The sequence below is a fragment of the Cervus canadensis genome, chromosome 5 (genome assembly GCF_019320065.1).
Source record: "Cervus canadensis isolate Bull #8, Minnesota chromosome 5, ASM1932006v1, whole genome shotgun sequence".
Taxonomy (NCBI): domain Eukaryota; kingdom Metazoa; phylum Chordata; class Mammalia; order Artiodactyla; family Cervidae; genus Cervus; species Cervus canadensis.
The window spans coordinates 31,613,768-31,641,452 of NC_057390.1; the positions used below are offsets into that span (position 1 = coordinate 31,613,768).

The window sequence follows — 27,685 nt, forward strand, 5'->3', positions numbered from 1 at the left end:
ATTTCAAAATCAATTACTGTAAATGTAGTCATAATATGAAAGAAATAGGAAAGACCTCATATAAGGCAAAACAGGTCCACATAATTTTGGTCTTAGAATGTCAAAATAACGGAAATTTTACCGTAAATTTCTGAAAACTTACACAGAGAAAAACATCATCAGCATCTGATTTGGAGGTTCCCTGCCCTTAAGGCAGATACACCTAATCCTCAAGTCTGTGTTGTCAAAAAAAGTGGAAAAAATCACGAGAGGATACAATAAACACCAGCACTTTCTAACCATTGCTTTATATGTTTAAAAAATTAGATAAAAATCCACTGCTAATTTCTTTGAGTTGAGTCTCTCTTTTCAGTCTTCAACACGCTCCCTCAAAGTTACATGTGCCCATCACCGTCACCATTCCAAGGTGGCACAGCATAGGTTTTATGAGCAAGGATCCTAGAATCAGACTGCATGAGTTCAAACCTCAGTTCTGTCATTTAATGACTCTATGACCCTGGGCAAGTTACTTGATTTCCCTATGCCTCAGTTTTATTATCTGTAAAGAGAGAATAAGACTGCTACCTTACTAGTAGCAAATATCAAATATTAGAACTGCTATCAAATATCAGTACAGTGCCTAGCACAAAGTAGGACCTATGTGTTGCCTTTCATTTCTATTATTTCTAAGGTCTCTGAAGTGGAAATATTATGAACCCCATGGATTAAACATTTGCAATAAAAGATAAATGTGATGCCTTACATATACTTATTTTTTCATTGTTTGAAACTTTTTTCTCAAATATACACTTAGGATTTAAGTTTCAAGTTATTTAGATTATCTCACCAGATAAATTGAGGCATTATTTACTAAAATGGGGAATATAGAGGGAGAGATGGGAGAGAGGGAAGAAGTAGGAGGGATGTGCCAAGAGTTAACATTTAAGACATGTGAAACTCGAGACGCATATGATATATTCAAGTAGTAATGTTAAATACAATTTTGTATGCCAACATCTGGATCTGAAGAGTTTGCACTAACGGTAGAAAAGTGAGAGGCATAGGTATAAAGACAGTATTTAAGGATATGCAAATGGATGAGATTACTTAGATCAGTTCAGTTCAGTTCAGTTGCTTAGTTGTGTCTGACTCTTTGCGACCCCATGAATCACAGCACGCCAGGCTTCCCTGTTCATTACTGACTCCCAGAGTTTACTCAAACCCATGTCCATAGATAGGAGGGTATTAAATGAGAAGAACTCTGAAATAAAGAACTGAGTAACTTCAACTATTAGAAGGTAAGTAGAACAAAAGAACTGGCAGATACTTGGATAGGATAAGTCACAGGGGAAGAAGGACAACCAGATGTGTGTAATATCATGGATACACAATGCTTCTGGGATGAAGGAGTCATATAAAATATCAAAGAGAGATTGCGCAAGATGATAACTGAAAAAAAGTGTCTACTGAATTTGATGATGGGAAGGCTAATGGTATTCCTAGAATAAACAGTTTTGGCTGAATGCTGTTGGGGAAGCTGGTATGGAGTGGGTTGAATTGTTAATGTTGTTTTGCATTGATCATTAAAAACTTTCACAGAGCTTGGCCATGAAGGAGAGTTTCTAAAAAAAGGGCAAAGCGATAGATATTGTTAGGTCAAGAGGAAGGTTTTTGGGTTTGTTTGTTTTGAGGATTAGTGTGATCCAATGTTGAAGACTCAAGGCAAGAAAGAGGAATAAAATGAAAGGCTGAGTCACTGGGTAGATAAGCAAGGTAACACAGCAAAAAAGTAATCACCAACTATAATATGAGAAGAAAGTGAAGATGGTGGAAATATGAGAGTGCTCTTCTACTGGCTTCTAGTGTTGTTTTCTTCAGTGGTATAGAAAGTGTGGGGCAAGGACTGTGTAATCTGTGGATTTGTTTGAGGACAATTTGTAGTCATTGTTTTATAGCTTGTTTGTTACCTCAAGTGATGGAACATTGTTTGGTGACTAAATGACCTTGCATTACAGAGTGGAAAGGTAACTGGTCTAAGAATTAGGATTCTGGGAGCCCTAATTTGAGATATGCCTCTAAATTAATATGTGATCTTGGGTTAAACACATTAAAAATCTCTGAACCTCAACTTTTCTTTTCCTGTAGAAGGAGACTGATCTAGATCATTTAGAAAGATCAACATTTTATTGATGCTATTCATTGTTTTATTATAGAATTGAAATATAATCTTCAAAACTGCAACTACTTGACTGTCAAAATAGCTACATTATAGGCTTATTTTGTGTTCATAGATTAAATTTGGAAAATCCTCCAGGTTTGCAATATACTCTTTCTAAAATTTGTCTTCAGTTATCTATGGGATGTTTTCAATTTCTTAAGTTTGTCATGTAGAAATTTTAAAATAATTTTATTATTTGAGTGCTCAATTACAATATCTGCCCAGTACATAAAGTGTAGAATTAAACACAAAAATCAATTTGAATGTTTAGTATTATGGAGGGGTTACATTTGAGGAGAAAACTACACCACGACCCACAACATGTTCATCAAGAATGTTCCATCTCCTCCTCCTCCACTGCTTCTGTGATTTTAAGTGTGTTTATAAATTTCTATTCAATGACAACCCAATAAAAAATGGGCAATGAATCTTTCCTTTCTTCTCTGACCAAAATCTTTGGTCTTAGTCAACTTAAGAGTGTAGTAAATGGCATTTAATTTTCGCCTTGGGGTAGCCATTTTCTGTCACATGAAACATAAATACACATAAAAGTAATGAGCTCTCATAGAAAACAGTGTGGGACAGAGTTGTCTGACTTTAATTTTCCAAAATGCAAGGGGATGCAATTAACTCCTCAGTTGTTATTAGCCTGTTAGAAGCTGGGTCTCTTCAGCAAATTATAGCACCCACAGCACCCATAATGATGTTGTATACTCAGTATTATTTATTTGTTTTTGATTTACAGCTCTGCAGAAGTCCTGGGACTTACGAATTAATAACGAACAGAGTCGAGTTCAAGTTGCAGCTCGGTCTCTGCTCTAATTATGTGCCTGCCCATCGGCCTTTGTGTTAAAGTAGATGTTTGTCAGGATTGGAGTGAAGCACTTGCCTCAGGAGAGCAACATTTAAGGGGGAACCACAACCTCAAAGACAAAGCAATATTTAAAAATCAAAACTAAACATCAAAATTTGTTAATGATGAGTAACGTCAACATTTTTTTAAAAGACAGGATCTGTAATAGTGGTGTGTTCAGCAAAACTACAGCCTGAGACAAAAGGAAAACTCAATACTGCTGATATTTTCTTGATTCAAAATTTTGATATTGTTCATCACATATTTTAGCATTATTTTTTTGTCAAATATTGTACTCATTACTGAGTGTTTAGTGTCCCCTTAAGTTTTACACCCAAGTGAATGGTTCACTTGCCTCAGCCTGGGCTCCATTAAATTTACCACCAAAACAGTTGGCATAGCAGGATACACTGTACCCATAACTTGTTTCTGCTGCCACTAAGAAACACAGTTCTTTGTGGATATGAACTACTAATTATCCCACCAAGTCCTCTTCCTTTTAGTTTCTGTAGAGGGATTTATTCATATAGTACACTAGAAAAAAAAATCCTTGTGGGTGACTCTCAATGCTTCAAATAACCAAAACAACCTACTATATCAGGGGAGATAAAGAGTATTTCCAAGAAAAATAAATCTCATATTTTTGGCTCGAAATCAGGCAATAGTTGCAAGAGGGTAGCTGCAAAGGTATAACATTTTTCAGCTTGAGAAAGCCAGCGAATGTCTCTGTGCATATACCTAAAATTGTACTGAGAGCTTCTGGCCTTTTCCCTCTTGGAGCACAGAAGGGATGAATGAGCACAGCTAGAGGAAAACAATTATAAGGAGGCTGTATCCACCCTCAAAGGGCAAGTAAGCAAAATTCTAAAGCCTGAGATATCTGAGACCTACCTCTGTTATTTTCTCACTGTACAAACCATTCTCTTTTCCAGCATTTTTTCAAGTTCAATTTTCACAATCGGGGGGTGGGGTGATCAGTGTGTGATACTCTAACTAGATTTAAGCTTCCTGAGGGGAAGAACCATGATACCTATTCACTTATCTTTATAAAAAAATGGGAGAGAGTCATTTCAATGTAGGTGGATGGGGATAACTGTCAACTCCAAACAATGACATATGAAAGGACTTTCATACCAAAGAAGCCAAAGGTGTGGGAGGGAAAACGGGCTTAAACAGGGTGAAGATAACTGTGGCAATCCTTCTACCATGAGACTGGCAAGAGGAGATTTCTTCAAGAGAAGGCCACACAGAAGTAGGAAAAGCTTTTACTCTTTGCCCAGTGCTCCTCCTAACTGGTTCCCCAGAAGACAGATCCAGGAAGCCAGCACTGACAACCTCAACTTCCTATTTCTTTCAAATTGATGTAAAGAAATCTTACATCTAGTTTAAGTCTAGTTTAAGTTTTTCCTCATTTGTAAGACCTCTGGGATTTATATTGTATCAGATCATGTTGGTCTTGATTATACACCATCTTGCATTCCTTACAGCAGCACATATGGTAACTTCATGTGAATTGAAAAAAAAAAAAAAAAAAGGTGCAACTTTATCAATACATATAGCTGCTAAAATATCTATCAAAATGATGGTTCAAATATTAAGTGATCAATGACTCTGAGGTGAGCGGTGCCTCCTAGGATCTATAATACAGAGACTGTGCAGTACCACGTGTGGCTGCTGTCCCAATGCTATTTGGTCATTGCTATGTCACACTTTTGTCTTACATCTACAGAGGAAAGTTAACTTCTTTCTTTCCTTTTATTTTTTTTTCTTTTGATGGTTAGCACAATGTTAAGCCCATAGAAAACATTGAATAAATACTTCCTGACTGCTGAATTGAAAGCTTCCCTTAAAAGAGAAGCCTAATTGTAGAAATACAGGTGATTTTTCTTTGCCTTTTATTTTTTCTATTTTTTAAAACTTTTTATTATATGCTGGGGTATAGTTGGTTAACAACAGTGTGATAGTTTCAGGTGACTAGCAAAGGGACTCTATATTTTCAATGGTTCTACAAGAATGTGCTGTCTTAAAATTAGACAAAAATGTTTTAAACTTACCCAAAAGCTGGAACCTAATTACTTATTTTATGGCCAAGCCTACATGACTGTGCCTTGTCTAATTTGAGGAAAAATGCCCTGCACATTTATAAAAGTTAATACAACACTACATGATTCAGGGCATACAATGTCTTCATCCTCTCCTTAAGGAAAAAAGATCTCATTACTCTTAGGCTACATTTTAAATTTCCATGATAAGATCTGTAATTGTTCTGCAACAAGCAGTATAGACAATCTTTCAAATATCCATGCTAACAGGGTTGAATTCTTATATTCTGACTTCAATTTATTTAAACCAAATGGACATTTTGGTATTTTTTCTATTCCTAGCACAAATGCAGAATGAAACTCTGTCTTGCAAAAGGTCAACCGGAACTCAAATATGAATATAAATCTCAAAAAAGAGTTGTATTGACATTCAGGACTTTCTTTGATTTTGTTTTGTAAAATAATCAGGAACATTAGTTGGTCTCCATTAAAAATGCTTTTACCTAATATTCACTTTTGTGGGTGCTGGAAGATTAATAGTCAAACTTAGAAAAGAGACAGTGAGCAGAGAATATTACAAAGTTACAGATACTTAAAGAAATTTTTTTAAATCTATTCTCTATCATGTGTATGGCTTTGTACAACTGAAATAAGCATCCCACCACAAACACAAATGAAAGAGAACTTCACTAATTTCCATTCACCAATGTTGGTAGAAGCCCCCCATGGGTTATTAAATCTGAGAGATGTGTGAACAAACATGATAATAAGCAAGTAAAGTGTATCATAAAATATACTGCATTCATTTATTGTGACAACTAGGGTGCAATTATACTAGGAAATCTACTGCACTTTAGCCGGTGAAAGTAATAAAATCTGAACACCAGGAGACCTTTCTCAAGTCTGTGCTATTAAACTACTTTTGAGAAAAAGGTGAACTATCTAAAAATACTGGAGGAATGTTCACTTTTACAGATTAGCAAAGCAGCAGTTGGCCAGAGTCTTTTGTAGTCTAATAAATAAAACCTCATTGTTTTTTCCTCATTACTTGTGGATATAGCACCAAAGAACATCCTCCTCCATTCTGTGCAATTATAAGGTCTAAATTTGTATGGATTACTTATGCAATTCATTCTCCCATTCTCCCTCCAATTAAGGCAGTAGGGAAAAAAAAAAAAAACCTGTACTGGAAGTGCCTCTACAAAACTGTTAAGTAGAAAAGCAGGAGAAATTTTACAGAAATATAAGGAGACAAAGGGACCCCAGAGATGATAATGTTGTAAGATGTCGAGTAGGTGTCACGATTAAAGCATTAATGGAGGTCACTAGGAAAAGTGAAAGGAACATGCAATTTCAGATTAGGAAACCCAGGGCTTCCCAGAGTGAACTGCAATTTGGGAAAGTGTAGTTAATTGAATTTCATGACATTTTTTATGAAAATTAAAATGCATATCTTTTACTACCCTAATAGTTTTATTGCTACTGTGAGATTTATATGCAGTGATATACCAAAGAGCACATGCAGCAATTCACTAAAGACCACAAGGGTGGATTACTACAGTTTTCTTTTGTGCTTTGGCAGCCGACAATCAAAATCATAATTACAGGTTTGGAGCCACCTGCCAACTCAATGAACAGAACCACGTGATTCCACATAAAATAGAAGCAATTCTAACATTAAAAAACAAAATGAGTGTTAAACCAGAGGGGCCTTCAGGGACAGCCTAGGGAAAGCTGGGTATTTATTTGTTCCTAAGTACCAAATGACTAACTCTTATATTATCCTATTTACTGGCCCAGAAAGAAGTAGTGTCTGCCAAGACCTTTGTGATTAAACTAGACCATCCAATGAAACGTCTGCATTCTGAGTTTCTTGGGAGAGGCTTGTGGATTCAGAGCTCTTACAGGCAGGTTCACAGTAAATCCTAGGTTTTAGAGCTTATTCCTTCTAATGCATTGAAGCAGGAAGCAAGGATTAGCCTCACTTGGATCAAACTGTTGCCTTGGCATGTATTTCGCCTGCTAAACTACTGGTGATTACCAAAGAAGGTGAATCTATACCAAATTTTTCAAATTAGGAATTCTGATTTACTAAACAAGTTACTCCACACATATGTAATATTTCTGTCTGAATTTCTCTAGATTTCATTTTCTATGAGAATTCTCTCAGTTCCTTAAGTGTACTTAGTCACTCCTTGCTATGCCCCAGTTACATATCTCTATTAGAGCAGTGCATCTCACACTTTAATGTTCACACGAATCACCTGGGCTCTTGTTAAATGCAGATTCTGGTTCAATAGGTGTGTCAGGGGAGGGGAGGTCTGCGAGTCTGCATCTCTAATGAGCTTGTAGGTGCTTCTGGTCTTCAGACCACATTTTGAATAGGAGAATATTGAAGGGAGACAAGATGGAAAAGTAGAAGAACTTGAGCTCACCTCCTCTCACAAAAACATCAAAAACATAACTAACTGCTGAACAACCACCACCAAGACTGGAATGTATTTAAAAAAAAAAAAAAATTCTACATCCAAAGACAAAGAAGATGCCATAACGAGATGACAGAAGGGGTGTTTTCATTATATAATCAAAACCCATACTGACTGGGTGGGTGACCCACAAACTGGAAAATAATTATATTGCAGAGGTTTTCCTGTGGAAGTGAGAGTGCTAAGCACCATGTCAGGCTCCCCTGCTTGGGAGTCTGGTATCAGGAGAAGGAGTTCCAGAGCATTTGGTTTTGATGGCCAGCAAGGCCTGAGTGTAGGAGCTCCTAGGACCACGGGAAACAAAGATTTCATTGTTGGAAGATGCACCCAAGGCAAAGCTGTAACTCCACAGAAGCCTGGGCCAGACCTACCTAAGGGTCTTAGAGTCTCCTGGGGAGGCAGGGTTGCCTGTGGCCCATTGCTGGGGCAAGGACACTGGTGGTAGAGTCCCCAAGGAATATTCCTCAGTGTGAACCCTCCTAGAGGTCACCATTTTGGCCCTGAGATCTGGCCCCATTCAACAGCCTACAGGCCAAAGTTCTGGGGCACCTTAGGCCAAACAACCAATAGGGTGGGAACACAGCCCCGCCCATCAACAGATAGGCTGCCTAAAGTTGTCTTGAGCTGAAAGCTACCTCCGGACATGCCCTTTGACATGGCCCTGCCCACCCCAGTTCCAGCCACCAGTGGGCAGGCAATCACCAGCCCTTCCCACCAAACAGCCTTACAGACACCCAACCAACCTTACAACCCGGGGTTAGACACCAGAAGCAAGAAGAACCACAATCCTGCAGCCTGCAGAATGGAGCCCACAAACACAGAAAGTTAGGCAAAATGAGACAGCAGAGAAATATATTCCAGATATATTCCTTCTTGTTTCAGAAGGAACAAGATAAAACCTCAGAAGAACTAAGTGAAATGGAGACAGGCAATCTACCTGAAAAATAAATCAGAATAATGATACTAAAGATAATCCAAGATCTTGGAAAAAGAATTGAGGCAAAGACTGAGAAGATAAAAGACATGTTTAACAAAGAGTTAGAAGATTTAAAGAACAAAGATAATACAATAACTGAAATGAAAATACACTAGAAGGAATCAATATCAGAATAAATGATTCAGAAGAATGAGTAAGTATGCTGGAAAACAGATTGGTAGAAATCAGTGCCATGGAACAAAATGAATAAAAAATAATAAAAAACAATGAAGACAGTTTAAGAGAAACTCTGGGACAACATTAAACACACCAACATTTGCACTATAGGGGTCCAGAAGGAACAAACTATTAAAGCGCTGCTTAAATTGTAATAATCTGTACACATACCAATCATTTCCTCTTGTCCATGAGCTCCATGAAAACAAAGGTAAGGGAAGCACTGCAATAGATACCAACGTTGACCAGTTTGGAGTACAGTATCTTACTATACATTACCTGCAGTTCTCAAAACAACCCTGCAATGTCTGTTATCATAGTCTCATTTTACAGATGAAGAAGCCAAGTCTCAGATATATTAATCAACCTGATGATGGAAGACAGAATGCAATTCTGGGTCTATTTGTCTCCAAAGTCTGTGATCTTTCCACTGTTCCCACAGCCTCCTTTTTTCATTTCTGTATACACACAGTCTAATAGTGTATTTGATGCTATAGAAAATGCTCCAAAGATGTGTTTGGTTCTGTGAATATTTTACCTGTAGATTCTCCTTTGCTCATATCATGTCCCTTGTATGGAATGCCCTCCCCGCTTCTAACTGAGATCCACCTCACTTCCTCTTGGCCTACTACAAGCATTACTGTGCTTGCCCTCTCCTCTGAGTTCACAAATGCCAACTGTTTACACCATACAGTGAGTACTTAAATTACTAGTTATCTTATCAACAATGTGTTTTATTCATTGTGTAAATAGTTTTTGAATAGGTATTAAGCACCGAGCACTGTTGTAAGCACTCATGACAGGTCATGAAACAAAACAGACAATATTCCCTACTGCCCTAGGTCTTGGGAATCATTCTTCCAAGATGAAAACTCATTTGAGGACAGGGATCCAATCATTTCACTTTCCATATATCTCAGTGTTTTGTACATAGCAAGTGCACAATTAGTAATAGTCTAAGATTCAGATAACTTACCAGGCAAACATGTTCCTAATCTATAGGAGAGTCTTAAGCCCAAGGCCCTCTGTTTTTGCACAAGTGACCCTTGGAAGGTGGAACAATGCTTTCACAATGTTTCTTATTTCCCACTGGCAGTGTTTCAGGCCAGAAGCAGAGGTATTAAAGTCTCCTACCCAGTACATGTATCAGCTGGAGAAACAGAATTCACTAAAATTAAATCGTAGCAGTTTTCAGTAAAAAGAAATTATTTTTTCAGAAATATAGAAATTGCAGGCAGAAAAGGCAACTCCATGAAAGGTCATCTCCACTGTTGAAGATGATCCCTTTCCTCCTTACACACTAAAACTCAAGACCAGGAACCTACTATTAATAAATAGGAAAAATCACATGCTTATCATTTCATAAATGTTTTTAACCAAATCTGTGCTAGCTTAAATAGAGAAAAGGTAACTTCCTGGATTATTCAGAATGTTTTGTATTCTACAATATTTCATAAGCATCATTTTTTAAAGTCTGCTCATTCACTGAAAGTATACAAAGCTTTTCTCTTTAAAGCTGTGGACTTGATAAAATCTCATTAGGTGTGCTGGTCACATGTATTAATATATATCAGTATAGGATTTTGGCCTGAAGATGAGTGACTTAAATAAGAAAATAAGACTAAACTTGCTCTTTATCAATTCTTCCTCATATTTACAACTACCTATATTGAGAAAATTTGTATATATGAATTCATTTTGCATGTGTTCTAAAATATTTAAAATGAAAATAAAGAAAGCATGTGAATCTCAATTGGACTACTTTATTCAATATTAAGAGACTACATGATGCCATCTATGGATGGCAGACCATGGAAATTTAAGTGAGACAAAATTCTTGATCTTATTAATATGTAAATGTTAATAAGGAGAATACATCTTTACCTTAGATAAAACTTTTGTAAAATAGTTGTCATAATTCTTATTATGAGAGAATGGTAGGAGAACAAAAAATTTAATATAAAAACCCAGTACATAGTAAATGTTCAATAAGTTGCTGTATTCTGATCATATTAACAATTATATATCCCTAATCACTTGAGTTTTTTTAACCACTAAAAACAATTGAAATACTATAAGTAATTACATTTAGTGTTTGGCTAAGCAAGTACACAGGCATGACCCTGAGTCAGTAAAATTTTTCAATTTAAAACAAAGTTGATATAAATAAATATCTAAATGAATTTATAAATAAATAGCTATACAAACATGAAAGAAATAGCAGGTGCCTTTGCCTTGTGTTTCAGGATTAATTCAAAGTTTCCTTTTTCAAAGAGAAGACATCCCATTAATCAGATTTCTTTCCCCAAGTTCTTCTTTTTTATAGGACTTGGCAGGAAAGGTCTTTGGCTAAAATATAGCTTAAGATTAGTGTTGTGTGACCGAGCTGTAGGCTGCGTCCTAGAAGAGCCTTAAACATGAGTAAAAATAGGTTTGAGGGTTGGGAAAAGAAGAGAAAGAATAGAGTGATCATGAATCACAAACTCTTGGAGCTCTAGGGACCTTAAAGACCAGGCAAACCTGATCTCTTATTTTATAATGGGGAAATTGAGGCCCACAAACTCAAGGGACTTGTTTAAGGTCACATACTGGAATCTTGATGGAATGGCCCACATATAAATCATTCTTTGTGAGTAAAGGTAAAAAAGAAAAATGAAGATCTTACTAGATATGAGATCTTTGTTAATGAGAAGGGAAATCATAACTGGGGTACTGAATTGGGATCACATTTATAAGCAAGTAGAAAAGATAGGTAAAGATGTGGAATATTTCAGGCAATGAAAAAGGATGCCATATGAAGAACATACTATCTCATATGAATGGCATATTTGACAATGGTTTTCTTGACTCAACTTTCTTTTAGGCTAAAATATGTATGCAGATAAGAATAATTTTACAGGTTCCAGTCCAAATAAATTATCAGAGTATTACTCCGAAAAACCACAAAGACTGTTAATAGAAGGATATGCACTTGGAGTTAGTCATTTTTCTCATATTGAAGGAAAAATTTTGACTTGAACTTGATTTTTCATAGCATGATAGTGTGAATGGGAACTTTTCAAACATTTTTTAAGATTGCTGGCCCACTGAAGATGTTAATAATAAAAATGAAAATTTGTTATTTTATTTCAAATCACCATGACAGAAATGTCTAAGATGGTATTGAAATCACCTCTTAAATCTAGTCATGATGCTTTACTTATGAAAATTCTTCAGGCAAACTTCCTTCATTTCATTAAATAAAATTTTTGTTATGTGGAAAGCACAGAACCAACAAGATGAGTTTAGAGATCATCTGGTCTAGCAGTTCTCAGATCGTGGGTGTATCAGAACTACCTGGAGGCTCTTATGGTACAGATTTCATATAGCTCCATCCCACAGTTCCTAATTCAGGAGGTCTGGAATGTAGGAATATTTATTTCTAACAAATTCACAGGTTGTGTTGACAATGTTGGTCCAAGAAACACATTTTTGGAACCACTGATTTAGTCCAGCCTGCTCATTTTACAACCTTCTTTTTTATTTAGGTAGACACATTCTAGTATTCTTGGAATTTATTTTTTTTATACCCTTTCTCCACCTCTCCAACAACCAAGCAAGTTCTGCTTCTGAGGCTGTCACTATGGACTTGTGTGGTTTACAAAGACTGGGAGGTAGAAAATGTTGATCATCCTATTAAGCTGATATTAGGTAAATTCTCCTAAAATACTGAACCAGAGCAAGAAGGCCAAGTTACTCTCTTGTGCCTGGTATACTTGTATCACACAAATGCTATCTTCATCATATTTACTATGAAAAGAAAAAAGCAAGAACATTTTGAACCCCATCTATATAACATCACAGGGGGACTGGACTCCCAGAACTGTTGCAAAAGCAACATTTAGAGAATTCTTCAAGGACACTGGTGGACTCACTAAATCAGGGCACATGAGTGAAATGTTATTATAGGAAAAATAGTATCATTTTCCTCACAGAGAGCTATGTTATTGCTGGAAAAACACTCCAATATTGCAAAATCGTCAAGTTGAGCTAGAAAAGATCAAATAAGCAATGTAGCATTTCATAATGATGTGGTTATTCCTACAGGTATCAGCTAATTAGTGAGAAAAAAGAAAATTGAACAAAAAATTCTTGAAACAACTAAAGGTCTCAAAATTTGTTAGATTTAATGTGATAATATACCAATCAGGACATCAGCAGAATTTGAAGAAAATAGAAAGTGATGCTTTTAAATCCATCTTCCATAGTATGTGTACACACACACACACTCACACACTTACCCACATCCCCCTAGACAGACAGACAGACACATCTTTACTCAAAGCACTTTCTTTCTGGCTATGTAAGACTCTAATTCCACATGGTCTCTACTATTAGGAATAAGTGAGAGAGAGTGAAGTCACTCAGTCGTGTCCAACTCTTTGTGACCCCATGGATTGTAGCCTACCAGGTTCCTCCATCCATGGGATTTTCCCGGCAAGAATACTGAAGTGGGTTGCCAGATCCTTCTCCAGGAGATCTTCCTGACCCAGGGATTGAACCCGGGTCTCCCACATTGAAGGCAGATGCTTTACCATCTGAGCCACCAGGGGAAGCTCATTAGGAATAAAGATAATGAAAAATGTATTTACCCCTGCCAGATATTGTATGATATGTGTACATATGTATTTTTAAAGAACTTTAGGGATGGGCACACACATCAGTTAACTTGTAAATTACAGACTTTGGGTGATTATGATGTGTCTAGGTCCATTAATCGTAATCAGTGTACCACTCTGGTAAGGGCTGTTGGTAATGGGGTAAGTGATACCTGTGTGGGGACGGGGGCACACAGGAAATCTCTGTACTTTCCTCTTAATTTGCTGTGAACCTAAAATGTCTCTAAGAAAATAGTCTTTTAAATTTCAGGTAACTAATGGAGGCTTCAAGAAACCAAGCTTCACGTATTTCAGAACATTTACTGTGAAAAATAATACCAGAAAGAGAAGAATGGAATGAGAAATAGAGCTGGGAAACAAAGGCATAGACACATAAAAAGATACCTGGTAGACAGTAACTGGAGACTCAAAAGCTGATAAATCACCTGCTAAGTGAAGACTGTCCTACTCAGGATGAACTTGATCTGCGCTGGCTCACCTTGATGGGCTGAATTTTCTTAGGCAGAGTGGAAGTTGGGGGGGGGAGGTGGGCAATCCGAGGAGGACTCGTTGAGCAAAGGTGAACACCGTGAGAACATTCAGTGACTACATTGCGTGTCTGCACATGTTGGTATCAAAGAGGAGGCTTCTGAGCATATGAGGCACCGTGTACAGTTGTGTTTGTTGAGCAAGACTATGGAGAACCTTACATGTTGAGTGCAAGACGACAAGAATGCTAGGGAAGTGAATGTCAACAAAACCTACTGACAACATTAGAAAAGGAGATGTTGGAGTTATGGAGACAGCATTTTCCCAGTGACCTTAAAACCATAAACAATATCTTGCACTGAAGTCCTACTCCACTTGGTTTTACATCAATACAGCTTTTCAGCATTAAAAATATATATATATATATCATCATCATAATCACATACCTTGTAGGCATTGAATTCCAGAAGAGAGACTGCTTTCACAACTGAGACAGCAACCTCTCATAGTGTACTCCATAGATCAATTTTAGTTTCATGAGATTTAACTTTAAGAACCTTAGGTTTTCATCTTTTGCACTTCAACAACACGAAAAAATGCTTCCAAGTTCTGATTTACAGAATTATTGTCACTGTCAATAAAAGGAATGTGCCTGACACACCAAAATCCAGTTTAATTACTTCTGTGATGTCTCCTGCGGCTGAGAGGAAATGATATTTCTCTGACACTGTTCCGTTTTTAATTTAGTAAGATGGAGCACTTGCCCTGAATAGGACCTTGGAGAACAGATTTGTGATGGATGCCATGGAAGATGGACCCCACAGTTTCAGAACACAGCTCTATTCTGAGGGTGTGATGACTGCATGAATCCAGATCCTTCGTTCTGGACTCCTTCATGGGCATTCAAGGGATCATCAGGGATTTGACATAGAAACACAGCTGGGATATTTATGCATCAAGTCATGACCCGGATAAGTTTTGCAATCATATTCAGAGGCTTGCTTTTAGCCAGCACTATTCCCAATGTCAGTGTTGTCCTGATCTGCTGGAATCCAGATGAGACCTTGAAAGGTTCCCAACAGGAGATGCCAAATATTAAAATACCCTCTGTATCGTTTGAGTGACGAAACCCAGCAAAATGCATTCTTTATTTTCCGCTACATACTCCATCTGTTTCTCTCCCTAAAGGGTCATATGTTATATATTTATAAGAAGCATTCACACCTACGTAAACACAGTTTCCACTGTCTCTGTCAAACACAGCCTCCTCCTTGTTCACGACCTAATTTTTTTAAACATCCTTCTACATCCATCCACTCATCCTTTTATGAAACTTGTTTCATTCTGAAATCATTTCAAGTTAAGAAACGCCTTTGTACCTTCCTATCTACCAAATCCTGGGGAGATTAAGACTCAGGCTCTATAGGCCATTTTCTGAGAGATGGGAATCTAGATCATTAGGGTCATTAAAATCATACACTCCATAATACCTAGAGCTAGAAACCACCTTTGTACTTTATGCTGCTGGAGAATGCTACCAGAGAAGTAACGATGTATAACAGCACCGAGCTACAGAGCAGACCATAATTCCTCCCCATAAAAGGTCCCTACATTTTAATTGCCACAGTAAATCTCATTAAAGAAACAGAATACTTTGTTCCGGGAGGGAAAAAGGATTGCTGGACTAGGTTCATTTTCTTCATGGTAATATTTTTTTCCCTACAACTAAAATTATTCGTTAAAGCAAGCACAACATTATTTTTATCATGACCTTTCTTCTGGACTCTGCACACTTCCTTGGAATCTTTCTTTCTCTTCCCTACAAATACAAGCAGGCTTTGGTCTTGACTACTAATCCTTTAAGCACTTTCCATGGTTTGGGCTTCATACATTCTCTCATGTCATCCCTGTGAATCATTCAAAGACTTTAAAAGACCACACTGCTAACCTCTGGCTTCATTCTTTTTCTCTCCTTTCCACCTTAACACCACATAAAGAGAAACCTGAGATGTAATCAACATCATCAAACACTTGGTACCTATGCAGTGATCAGCACAATTATGAATTTTTGCTCCTCTTTTCCCATAATATATGTTGTGACTCTGATTCAAAGAAAATAGTCTTGGGAAGTATTTTGCCTGACTTCATTATCAAGTATTAAATTATTATTTTTGAGAAACCCAGGCTGTCACAGAAACATCACAGAAAATTCCCATCTCTATTTCATAATGAGTATCTTTTTATAACAGAACTGAAAGTTAATGACAGTAGGCTTTAAACAGCTATGAATTTTTAACTCGTCTTTGGAAGCGGCAGTGAGAAGTTAAGGAGAAGAGCATGTTTCATGCAACACAATTTAACATTATACATAAGAATCAAGAGTCTGATGAGGTTGGAAAAAAACAATTACAATGTTAAATATCAGTCATTACCAATTTCTCTGGGGAATTTTGCATCCAGGGAATTTCAGAATCTATCCCTTTCTGGGGAGAATTACGGGTGCAAGTAAGAATAATGAGCTTGAAGTTAGACAAACTTACATTCAAATTTTCTCTGTGAAAATTACTAGCCACTTTAGCATAAAGAAGATATTTAAACTACCAAAGCCTCGATAGCCTCACTTATAAAGTGAAAACAATATCTTGTGAATACTGAAAAGACAAGGTTTATAATATATAAATAATATACATATGCTACTTATTATGTGATCCATATTAAAATATGTTGGTGTGATCCACATAAAATATTTTGTAGTTCTTCTTATGCATTTAGATATATTCATAAGAACAAACTACATAAACAACTTATGCCTGATCCAACCACTTCCCTCCAAATTCAATGACAACTTTATTCTTTTTTTTAATCAAATATCTGCTTCACAAGTTCAGTTCACTTCAGTCACTCAGTTGTGTCCGACTCTTTGTGAACCCATGGACTGTAGCACGCCAGACCTCCCTGTCCATCACTAACTCCCAGAGTTTACTCAAACTCCTGTCCATTGAGTCAGTGATGCCATCTAACCATCTCATCCTCTGTCGTCCCCTTCTTCTTCCGCCTTCAATCTTTCCCAGCATCAGGGTCTTTTCCAATGACTCAACTGATTCTTTTTAGGCTTACACTCCTTTTAAAAGTTACCTCCAATAATCAGATTCCATAAAGTTGGAAAATTATCTAACATTTTACTTTCTTCACAGGCTTTCTTGGTTAGTAAACAAGTATTAAACTATTCATTGTTTATAATTGTTTGGCATCTACAGGTTTATGAGAATTTGCCATGATACATCTTTGGTTTATTCACCAGGGTTTTCAGTGCATCAATTCTGAGGAAGCAAAATCCAAAGGAAAACCCAAAGAAATTAAGTTTGAAATGAGCACCTCAGATTCAAGCAGTCTCCCACCCCAGCCTAGATTCTGCACCCACTGTGTTGCTCTACTGAACGGCAAAGTCAGAAGCCTGGGCAGAATGCACTCACACAAAAAGAAAATTATTCAAAGACTGGGGTCACAGAATTCTCTGAAATAGCAGTGAGCGAGAACCCAAACCACATAAACCCTTAAGGATCGTTAACAAAGGTGACTGGTGAAAACTCCTCTCCACGGAGCAGAGATCCAGTGGGTTCTGGTGGGACATGACAGTATTACCACATCGAAGGCCACCTTTGCATTTATATAAGGCCTGTGGTGGAGCGCATCCATGTAAGAGCCGGATCAAGGTCCACAAAGTCAGATTTTTAAGCAAGCCAGAAAATTTAGAGAGTACTAGCAGAGGTAACGGGCCCCCCTGATAGTTCAGTTGGTAAATAATCCGTCTGCAATGAGGGAGACCTGGCTTCAATCCCTGCATTAGGAAGATCCCCTGGAGAAGGGAAAGGCTACCCACTCTAGTATTCTGGCCTGGAGAATTCCATGGACTCATGGGGTTGCAAAGAGTCAGACACAACTGAGCGACTTTTACTTTCATTTCACTTTCAGTGGAGGTCAAAAACAAACAAACCAACCAAAAAAAAAAAGAAAAAAAAACCCAACAACAACAATTAGACCTTCTTTTTTGACTTCTGGGGCCAAATTGGCACCAGTTACACAGAGCAAAAAGGCTACTTAGAATCATGGATCATTCAGATGCTGAAAGATACAGGGAATTAATCTGGGTAATTCAAATACAGAAATATTCTACACTTTCTACACTCTACTGTTTGGGTCTTCTCTTCCCACTTAAATTTTCTTATATAGATACAACTTAAAACTGTCATTTGATCACCCAATTGCAATATGAAGAGAGGCTAATGCTTCTTTTCATGCATTTACTTTTATGATGTCTATTACCAACCAGAAGAACAAAGATAAATTTATATAAAATAGCAGAAGATAGCACTTCTACTCTATAATACATTTCTCTATCATACATTACGCTTCCTGTTCTGTCTTTTATTGCATTTTCTGTCTCAGTATGAACAACATTTTAATCCTTTATGATTTAACCTAATACAGGTCTGGCCCTAGATAGTTTTTCTAAAACATTATCAGTAAATATTACTTGTGAATAGCTTTCAACAAGTTCAGGGCTGCCATTTATTATAGAAATGCTTGAATGATTCAAGGTTAATAAGATTCACCATACTCACAATGAGGATCTAGTTGTGGACACAGCTAATTGCTAAATTTTATTCAGCCATAAATGGCATCAGTAGCAAATGAGCTCAGAGCTGACTACTACTGGCAGCCTTACATGGGAGAGAAATAATGTCACTTTGATTCAAGTTATTTTTATGTATGTTATAATTCATTTACAGTAGTTCTGATATTGATGCTCAGATGCTGGGTATTAGATTCTCTTTTCAAAGAACAAAAGAAGGTGAGAAACAAATCTGAAGACATTTTAAAATGTCATGGTAACAAGTCACAGTCAAAGGTTTTCCGTTCTTATCTTTCAGTGAACAATTCTAATTCTCATACAATAGATACGACAAATTCCTATCAGAAAGATTTTCTTTTGCCAAAGTTTAGAATTTCTGAAAATAGTCTCTTAATGGCAGTGCCCACATCCTCCTAACACCAAAATAACAGCACTATGATGTATTAATCCCTCATGGTAACAGGCACCATTGAAGCTGAACTGTAATTTGGCACACAACATTTCTACACTAATGTAATGTGACAGTGTTATTATGTTCGCTATTTTCCATGTGATCATAGCCATATTCATCTTCCCCAATCTGACATTAAATTAGCTAGTGTGGTTACATTCTATTCTGAACCACAGGGAAGATACAGAAAAGGATTATTGTAGCACAGTGGTCTGATGATGGTGTAGGTGTGCACGCAAGCATGAATAGGTGATATGCAGATTTAATGCAGTGAATGCAAACTCTTAACACACACCTGGCATGCAGCATGCCCTCAGAAAGCAGTTACATCCAAGAGAAAGTTCACAAACTTAAGTGATAAGTGCAAAAAGCAGTTGCTCTAAGATTTTAGGGAAGTAGACCCAGCTCAGAGGACCTGGAAGTTTTCATGAGATGAGACAGTTTAGGTAAAGATTAAAAAATGAAATTACATTTCTTCAAGCAGATATAGTGAAAGGAATGCATTCTAGGTGGAATGGGTACATTCCCCAGGAGGAGAAATTAGTATAAGCAATGGTGAAGAAATGGGAAAAGTATAATGTTGCCTAAAACACTGTGGGTTAACTGCCAGTAACATGCCATATGGACAAGGTTTTTTTCAATAGATAATAAAAAGTGAAACCTAGGGTCAGATCGTGGAGGTTCATGAACTCCAAACTGATGAATTTGGAGAGAGAACTGTCAGCCACTGAGGACATACTAGAAATCCATAGAAAAATTCATGCATCTAGTCAACATTGATTTAGTGAGTGACTACTATCTCCAGTACATGTAACATGTAACATGTAACATGACATAGGTGCAAAACACTGGGCTGATCACACCTCCTGCCCCAAAAAAGAATTACTGTTCCTGGGAGATAAGACCAAATATAACTAACTATAAGGTAGAAAGTGATGGCTGATAAAATAGCATAAACAAAGATCTATAGAGGTCAAAGCGGTGAAAGCATTTTCTCTGTTAGGAGAGTCAGGAAGAGCTGGCGATATTTAAACTAGGGAGAACAGGAAGAAAGAACAAAACTGGTAAGGAGGCATAGGATGGACTGGATGAGAGAGGGATTAGAAGGGGGAAACTCAACCAGGATATTGCTACAATGAGCCAGAAAAATTATATTGGGGACGTAAAATATGGTATAGATATGGAAGAATTAAGGAGTTACATGTAGCACCCTACACACACGCACAAACACATACACCCTCAGAGCAATTATTTTTGTCAATGAGTAGGTTATTTAGATGGCAACTTTCCAGGAAAGATAGGGTTTCACAAACACTTTTCTTTAAAAATAGCCTTTGGCATCACTTAGCCTAAGTACCACTTTTTTGGAAAGATTCCTTTAACTTCATTAATTAGTATGATTTATCCAAGATTACACTTACAAGGGAAAAAAGTATTCCCATCATCCCATTGTTAATTATGTCTCCAGGCTAACATAAATAAATTTTTCTAGTTACTCTAACTCTATGAAACTTATCAGAGATGACATTTAGAAGGTCTATGGGGGATTGGAGTAGGGGAATCTCATTTGCAATGTGCTCTGTTCTTTCTCTTTCCTTATAAAACAGTTTTGTTTCTATTTTCCATTCTTTTTTTATTTGTTTGTTTTCCATGCAGTTGACAGCTACAGTCACAGAAATTAAGGATAAATATCTAAACTGGAGAAGAAAACTTCATTAAGAAACAAAATGTCATATTTTGCTTTATTTAAAAATTAAAAGTCATCCTCTATACAGAAAAGGAGCTTGTTAAAATGAAATCACACTTGGCTTATGTGTACAACTTAAAGAAAAGCAGTGAGAGGCAGAGATAAGGTTTATTTTGATCAGTTTAAAGAGTGAAGAAACTGCAGCATACCACATTTATTGCTTGCTAATTGCATGTCTTCAAGGTAACTGTCACTATTGTACAATAGTGACAACTTCTACAAATTGATATGAAAATAAGATTTGCTTTTAAATATTGATCTGTACCTACATAGCCTCACCACCAAAACACCAATGTATAAACCAGGAAAACTACTTCACATTCCCAGAAAACCCACAAAGAGGTAATGATTTAATCAAAATGCATGTATTCTGAGAGCCCTCCAAAGTCATTTTAATGCTGATTTGTGCAAGAGGCATATCAGGAGACCTATTTATTGAATGACAGTTACCTTATTTACAAGAAAATAACAAATAGCCGGATCATTGTCATCACCACTACTATCACCCAAGAGCAGCATTCAAATAATTTTCTGTAAAAAATGATCTGAAGACAGCATGATACTTAAGGAAGGATCTCGATATTCCTTTAGGAAATGTCTAGCAAATACATTGGAGCCAGAAATGGCAACCCACTTCAGTATTCTTGCCTGGGAAATTCCATGGACAGAGAAGCCTGGCAGACTACAGTTCATGGTGTTGCAAAGAATCAGACACGCCTGAGCGACTAACAGCAACAACTAGCAGATAAACAGAGAAAATTAAATTCTTTATACTTAACTCATAGAAGAGGATACACAATCTGACACAACCAAGAGACAACCATTGTGTAAAACATGGAAACTAAGCACAAAATCTGGCAGAGAAATTCTTTGCAAAATGCAAAGTGATTCCATGCAAAAAAAAAACAAAAAGCACTCAGCTACACATGTCAGGATCGTATTCAGGGTTTTAAAACTGTCATAATGAAATCATAGCAAATTATCAGTCTTCTGTTTGTCCTTGAAAGTAAGCTGGTTTTATTTTCTCTAGGGCAGGAGCAACTGCAAGAAGTTACTGTTCTATTTATATTCAAACATGTGTTTATTAAAAGGATATATAGGTTCTCTGATTTGCTTTGCTCTAGGTACATAAGTAATTATTGAGTCTTTACATAAGGTTATTTATATAATTCCAAGTGTGGCTTAATGTTTGTAGGAGTGATTTGATTTTTAGAAATAAAGTGTTTGCAAATGTGTGATGGTTAGTATATATGCTTGTGGCTTCAAGTTTCTTGTAATTCTTGTAATAGAAAGGGTCACTTTCTTGGAATAGAAAGGGTCACTGGTAGGATGAAGACTAAATAGTTCTCTTTCTGTTATGATGTGATCTTTACATGCCTCCTCCAAGTATTGTTTACTTTATATTAGTCACTTGTTCTTCCTACATTCACTGTCAGATAGGAGACGTAAAAATGGCTAGGAAACCGTGCTACACTGCTAGGCTACAACAACTCGATTCGATAACACATTTTAGTTTGACCCTATCTTCAACACATACACATATCTACTGACATGAACAGTCTCAAATAGATAAAGGTCAAAATGAACAAACTCTAGTCTTTCTTTTAATCCAAACTCAAGCTCAGCTTCCACCTGGAAGCCCAAACCTCCAATCATCTCACCTGCTCTCCCACCATCCCATCCTAGAGCTTTTCTTAAATGTAGTAGCATTTACAACTTTAGTATGGAATTCTCTTTTACAACAGAAGGCTTTGTCAGATATATTTTCTCAATAGAGCAGAATGCCATGAGTTGTAGGAAACCCTTTTATCATATAGATGAAGTATTGTAAAGCAGTACCTATTGGAAAGTTAAGAAGCAGAACTTCATCCCATATGGCAGTTAGTTTGGTCTCAAAATTCAGACTGCTATCACATAAATTAGGCATTCACAGATATTCCATAATACATTGTGAATGCTGTGTTTCTTTACCATGCTTATATCATGAGGCTGAAGGGGAAAAAACACAAACACAAGGGGCTAAAATATAAGGGAGAATAGTTGAAGGACAAAGTTTAAACATACTGTCTGTTAACTTAAAAGATAGCGTGGGCTTGAAAAGATGTAGAGAGAGAGAAAAATAATGAGACCTGTTAATTCACTAAAATTCCAGCTCTCAAGATATAATCTTATGAACTTAAATATTACTTAATAGAAAGCAACATGAGGCTCTTTCAAAAATTAGGGAAGAAGTGTCATATAAAACAAAGGAAAAAATTATTTTCAACGAGGTATCTACTAGCAGTTCAAAAAATTCCAACCAAGAGTCGAAGACCAAAGAATCAACCATTATCACAGATTTTGGCAAATGGCATCTTTGATCGATACTTTAGTATTTCAAACCTGTCCTTTCTGTAGGACCAAATGCTTCTTCTGGTTACAACCATTTAACTTATTCATGAATAATATAAAGACTCGTAGCTTTAGACTGGGGTATCAAATAGTATCTGGAAGCAAAGACAAGCATCGGTCCACACGCAGGAACTTACGGTCGTTGCAGAGCGGTCCGCTGAAGGAAGTCATGCTACAGTCACAGCTGAAGCCATCCCACTGCTGCAAGCACACACCTTGGTTGGAACACGAGTCCTCCTGGCAGGTTGTGCTAGGCCCTGAAAAACAATCGAAAAGAAACTTGGGTTCTTTAAAAAAATCCAAAAATGTTTTACACATGAGCAAGGTCACATACAGTAGTTGCCAACACCTCAAATTACATGACCAAACTAGTTTGGAAAGTTCTAGTTCACACACCTGAATTAAGAACAGAGAAGTTGTCATATGAAGGTTTTCTGGAATTTCAAATATAGGACAAAATACGTTATAATAGTGAACTAAACCAACAAATAGTAAAAGCAAGCACATAGCTTCCAGTACGATCATGGTAGCAGGTAATTTCATTCCATCTTCAATAACTCTCTCTCACTGTTTAGATTTTAGAAAAATGCATGGAGCTCCTTAACTTCTGACCAATGGGGAGAGACACCATGAGAGATGGAGATTACAACTTTCATGAAACTGAGATAAAGGTTGGCAAAAAAAAAAACTGAAGAGAGTTGTGCGAAAATGTCCTGCAAGTTTCTAGAAGTTTTCCTGCAGAAACTATGAATAAAGTTATGACTGTTGGTGTTTTGGATAGGTATGTTGGCAAGTATCAATTCGCATGCTTTAACAATTTCATGCAATCAAACATAAAATTAAAAACTGTATAAATGACATGCCCCCATTTAACATACAAGTAAAAAGAACGCTAGTCTATTTCTAAAGAATCATAACTAGAACACTGAAAAACAAAGAACTAAAAAGAATGATCAAAGCACTAAATGTAATCACTCTACAAACATATTCAAGACTGAAAGCCTTTATGCAAACTATGCTACAAAATAAAATTTCTTACACAGCATTCAAGAAGGGAAAAAATTAAATCTATACCCAAATAATGGTTACTGCAAAAATATAAAATATGTTATTTTGAGGTTTCCACTGTGTATTATGGGGTTTCAGTCTTGTTTTATACACACAGGGCTATCTACCTTGCAAGTCAGCTTTCATCAATGCAACTTTGTCAGCAAAATAAAAAAAAAAAAAGCAAAATATATTAAATGTTAGTAAGCAATACTGAAATGGGCAAACACAGAAGATTCAAAAAAGCATGCTGTTGTAAAGGGGGAGAGAAATGCTATGTAGAGCAAACAAATTAATAATTAACAGCCATAAATGAGAAAGCGATAATTGATTAGAATTTCACTACATATGTATTCATAAAATGGTTAATTGAGCCAATGACATGTAATGAAGGAAAATTAAGAGGGCTTTTGCATGGTTTCCTCTCTTGGATAGATATGAATGCATTGCCAAAATGATTGCACTGCTTAGCTGAAGCATGCAGCCCCACTTATCATGTGTAGATACAATGTATATGATAGTCATTAGCAGATCCTTTCTATTTTTTTCCCCTCTGGGTCTTTTCTCTTGCTATTGCAGTTAAGGTTTAAAACTGTAATGACAGCCATTCTCTGCGGACACTTGGAACTTACAGTGACACCAAACTACCCAAATGTATACAACATCATTTGGAGTAGATGAAAGAAGAAAGAATGGAAGAAGCAAATTGCAATATAATTCCTCATCAAGAAAATTCCTTTACAAGATTGCAAGGTGGAGTATTTATCTTTGCTTTTACCACACTAGGTTTTTATTGCTTACAGGTCTCAGAGTTACATCTATATTTTTCCTATCTTTATAACTGTCTTCAACTCTTACAAACTGCCCTGTGAATATTTATTACAGTAGAACCTCATTAATAAGGGTTATCTTAGAGACGGGTGGAAAGGGAACAACATCTATCTCAATACCTTTAGAGTATAAACTGAAGATATTTTCTAGCAAACACAATTTTAGGTTTTATGAAAACATAAAAATAGATACCAGACTAATTAGATGCTATTAACCCTGAGAGCCTTTGAGGTAACTGCTCTAGTGAATACATGAGAGCTATCTGTAATTAGATTTTGTACAAACTGATGTTTTTATAAATGCCAATTTTAAACATCCTCCTTGCAAATATATTTTTATTAGAAATTTCTGAGGCATGGTATTCTTCATAAAAAGTATTGAATGTAGCCTAAACTATATGAATATTCAAAAATTTAGAAATCAGTATTAACTACTAATTGTATCATCATAATCATAATCAATACAGTAATAACAACAAAAATAATAGCTGCTTTTAATAATAATAATAGCTAGTTTTTCTCACTTATTATATCAAAGAACCAAGGATCACTAAATTGCTCAGTTTTTGTTGTTTTTTTCAATCTGTGAGAGGTAAGATCTTTATTCCATGGTACTAAAGACTGAAATAATTAATGGTTGTTTAAAAAAAAAAAACCTTAAAGCAGTATTCCTTAGTGCAGTCGTTTCTAAGCACAAGCCCAGCTTGGGTCAGGGGCTGTGTTATTGACAATACTGTTCCCCTGACTTGCTCAGCAGAAGGAAAGAGCAGAAACAAGACCTGATAAAGAGCCATGCTTTTGTTTTTATCTTTTGTTTTTGTAAAAATTACCAGAAATAGAATTGTAAAATAATGCTAAACTCTAAAAATGGTAAAGTTGCAATTTTGAAAAATAACCTGCCTCTCCATACTGTACAACAGCTACTCAGAGTGCCTGCCAAGTCTTTATGTGAGCATAAAGATATGCTTTATTATTATTTTTTTATTATCACAACAGTTTTTTTATATTTTCAGGTATTACAAGAGAATTCAGGCCTATGCCTGACAAGTCACATTTTTCAAAGAACTCACCTTCTAGAACAATATTTAAACACTGACAAGGCATTTGCACGAGATAAAGCCCTGAATTTTTCTTTTTAGTTTTATAATGTTCTTTTTATTTGATCACTGAATAAAAATGGGAGCAAGCCACAAAGACTTTTGTACTAAGTGTTTGAAAATAAGGATATTTTTGAAAAGGAAAGGAAAGTGAAGGTAAACTACAATGTCTGGAAACCAAAGAAACAATAGAAAAAGGTGCTTAGGTGTCTGGGCTTTCAAATAAGGCAAACGGGTTCAAAGCTTCCACCATCTACTTGCTATGTGACATTAGGAAGATCACGTCACATCTGTAAGGCTCAAATTGCTTTTTAGTTCAGTCGCTAAGTCATATTTGACTCTTCTGCAACTTCATGGACCGTAGCTTGCCAGGTTCCTCTGTCTATGGGTTTTCCCAGGCAAGAATATTGGAATGGATTGCCATTTTCTTCTCCAGGGGCTCTTCCTGACCCAGGGATGGAACCTGCCTCAAGGTTCAATTTACTCCTCTAAAATAATCCAATAATACCTAGCTGTTAGAGTCTTGAGAATTAAATGAAACTGCATAAATATATAAACTTATTGTTATCAGTGCTTGATCAATGGTAGCTTTAATAATGAAGCATTTCTGGAGCTTATAAATGCAGTTAAAGAGTTGAGTGTTATGAGTCAATGCAAGTGTCTAAGAGCTGTTTCACTGACTTCATGTACAGAAGTTATCTTGACTCAGTATTGAGCTTAATTGAGTCTGATTATTGGTGCATTGCCAGTCTCTATTTTCTCTTATCTAAGCAGGTCAATGCCTTTCCAGGCAGTAATTTTCAGAGTTTGTTTTAAGGCCAAAAGCATCAGCATAAGTTAGGAACTTGCTAGAAACATAAATTCTAGAGTCTCATCCTAGATCTACCAAACCAAAAACTTTGAGGGTATTGTCAAGTGACATGGGTTTTAACAATTCTCCAGGTGATTTTAACACTTGCTCAGGTTGAGAAACATTAATGTAAAGAGAAAAGCACCATGTAAGCTCCATCTGCAAGCTAACATTGTGTCATGTAAATAAAATCAACTATTACTCACTGAAATAAGTTAGAGAGAAAGGCAGCAAGTGATTATTGTGAGAAAACCAATGGCTTCTCACATGAAAGAAGCTTAGAGATGTGTGGGTCTTGTTGGGTGGACATGGTAGAAAATCACGGGAAGATATTATTAAGTGATGTCAAATTTATACTATTTCTGTTAATATTAAAACGGGGGTTTAGTCATTCTGATGCAATTTGAACTCAAAACCCTATAAGACAATCATCTTTAGAGAAATAATTCATGAAATATCTAGAAATTGATCATGAAAAATATGTGTATTTCAATTACACCTATGACAGGCACATCTGAGATTATTCCTAGGGACCACAGAGAACAGAAATAACCATAAATTAAAAACTGTTAATCTTGATGTTGGAGCAAAAAAAATAGGGAAGTATTAAGGCAGGAAGGCAGGAACATGTCAACATTTTTAAAATAAAGGAAAAGGGGGTAAGAGAGGGTGAGGATTATTAAAGTTCAGATATTAAAGCAAACTAGATAAAGTAAGGAAGGAAACTGCTATAATCTACCAAATGATTTCAGATATTCAAACCATAGTCTACAATTACTCAA

General features: G+C 36.4%; 1 protein-coding gene across 16 annotated transcripts in view; it reads right to left on the minus strand.

Annotated features, from left to right (window-relative positions):
* NRXN1 (neurexin 1) overlaps positions 1 to 27,685 on the minus strand; it is a 1,158,814-nt gene that overhangs the window by 551,065 nt on the left and 580,064 nt on the right. For all 16 annotated transcript variants that reach the window (XM_043468541.1, XM_043468544.1, XM_043468543.1 and 13 more), the window contains one exon: positions 23,217 to 23,336. In XM_043468541.1, coding sequence (XP_043324476.1) covers positions 23,217 to 23,336 — 120 coding nt within the window. The remainder of the gene's footprint in view (positions 1 to 23,216; positions 23,337 to 27,685) is intronic.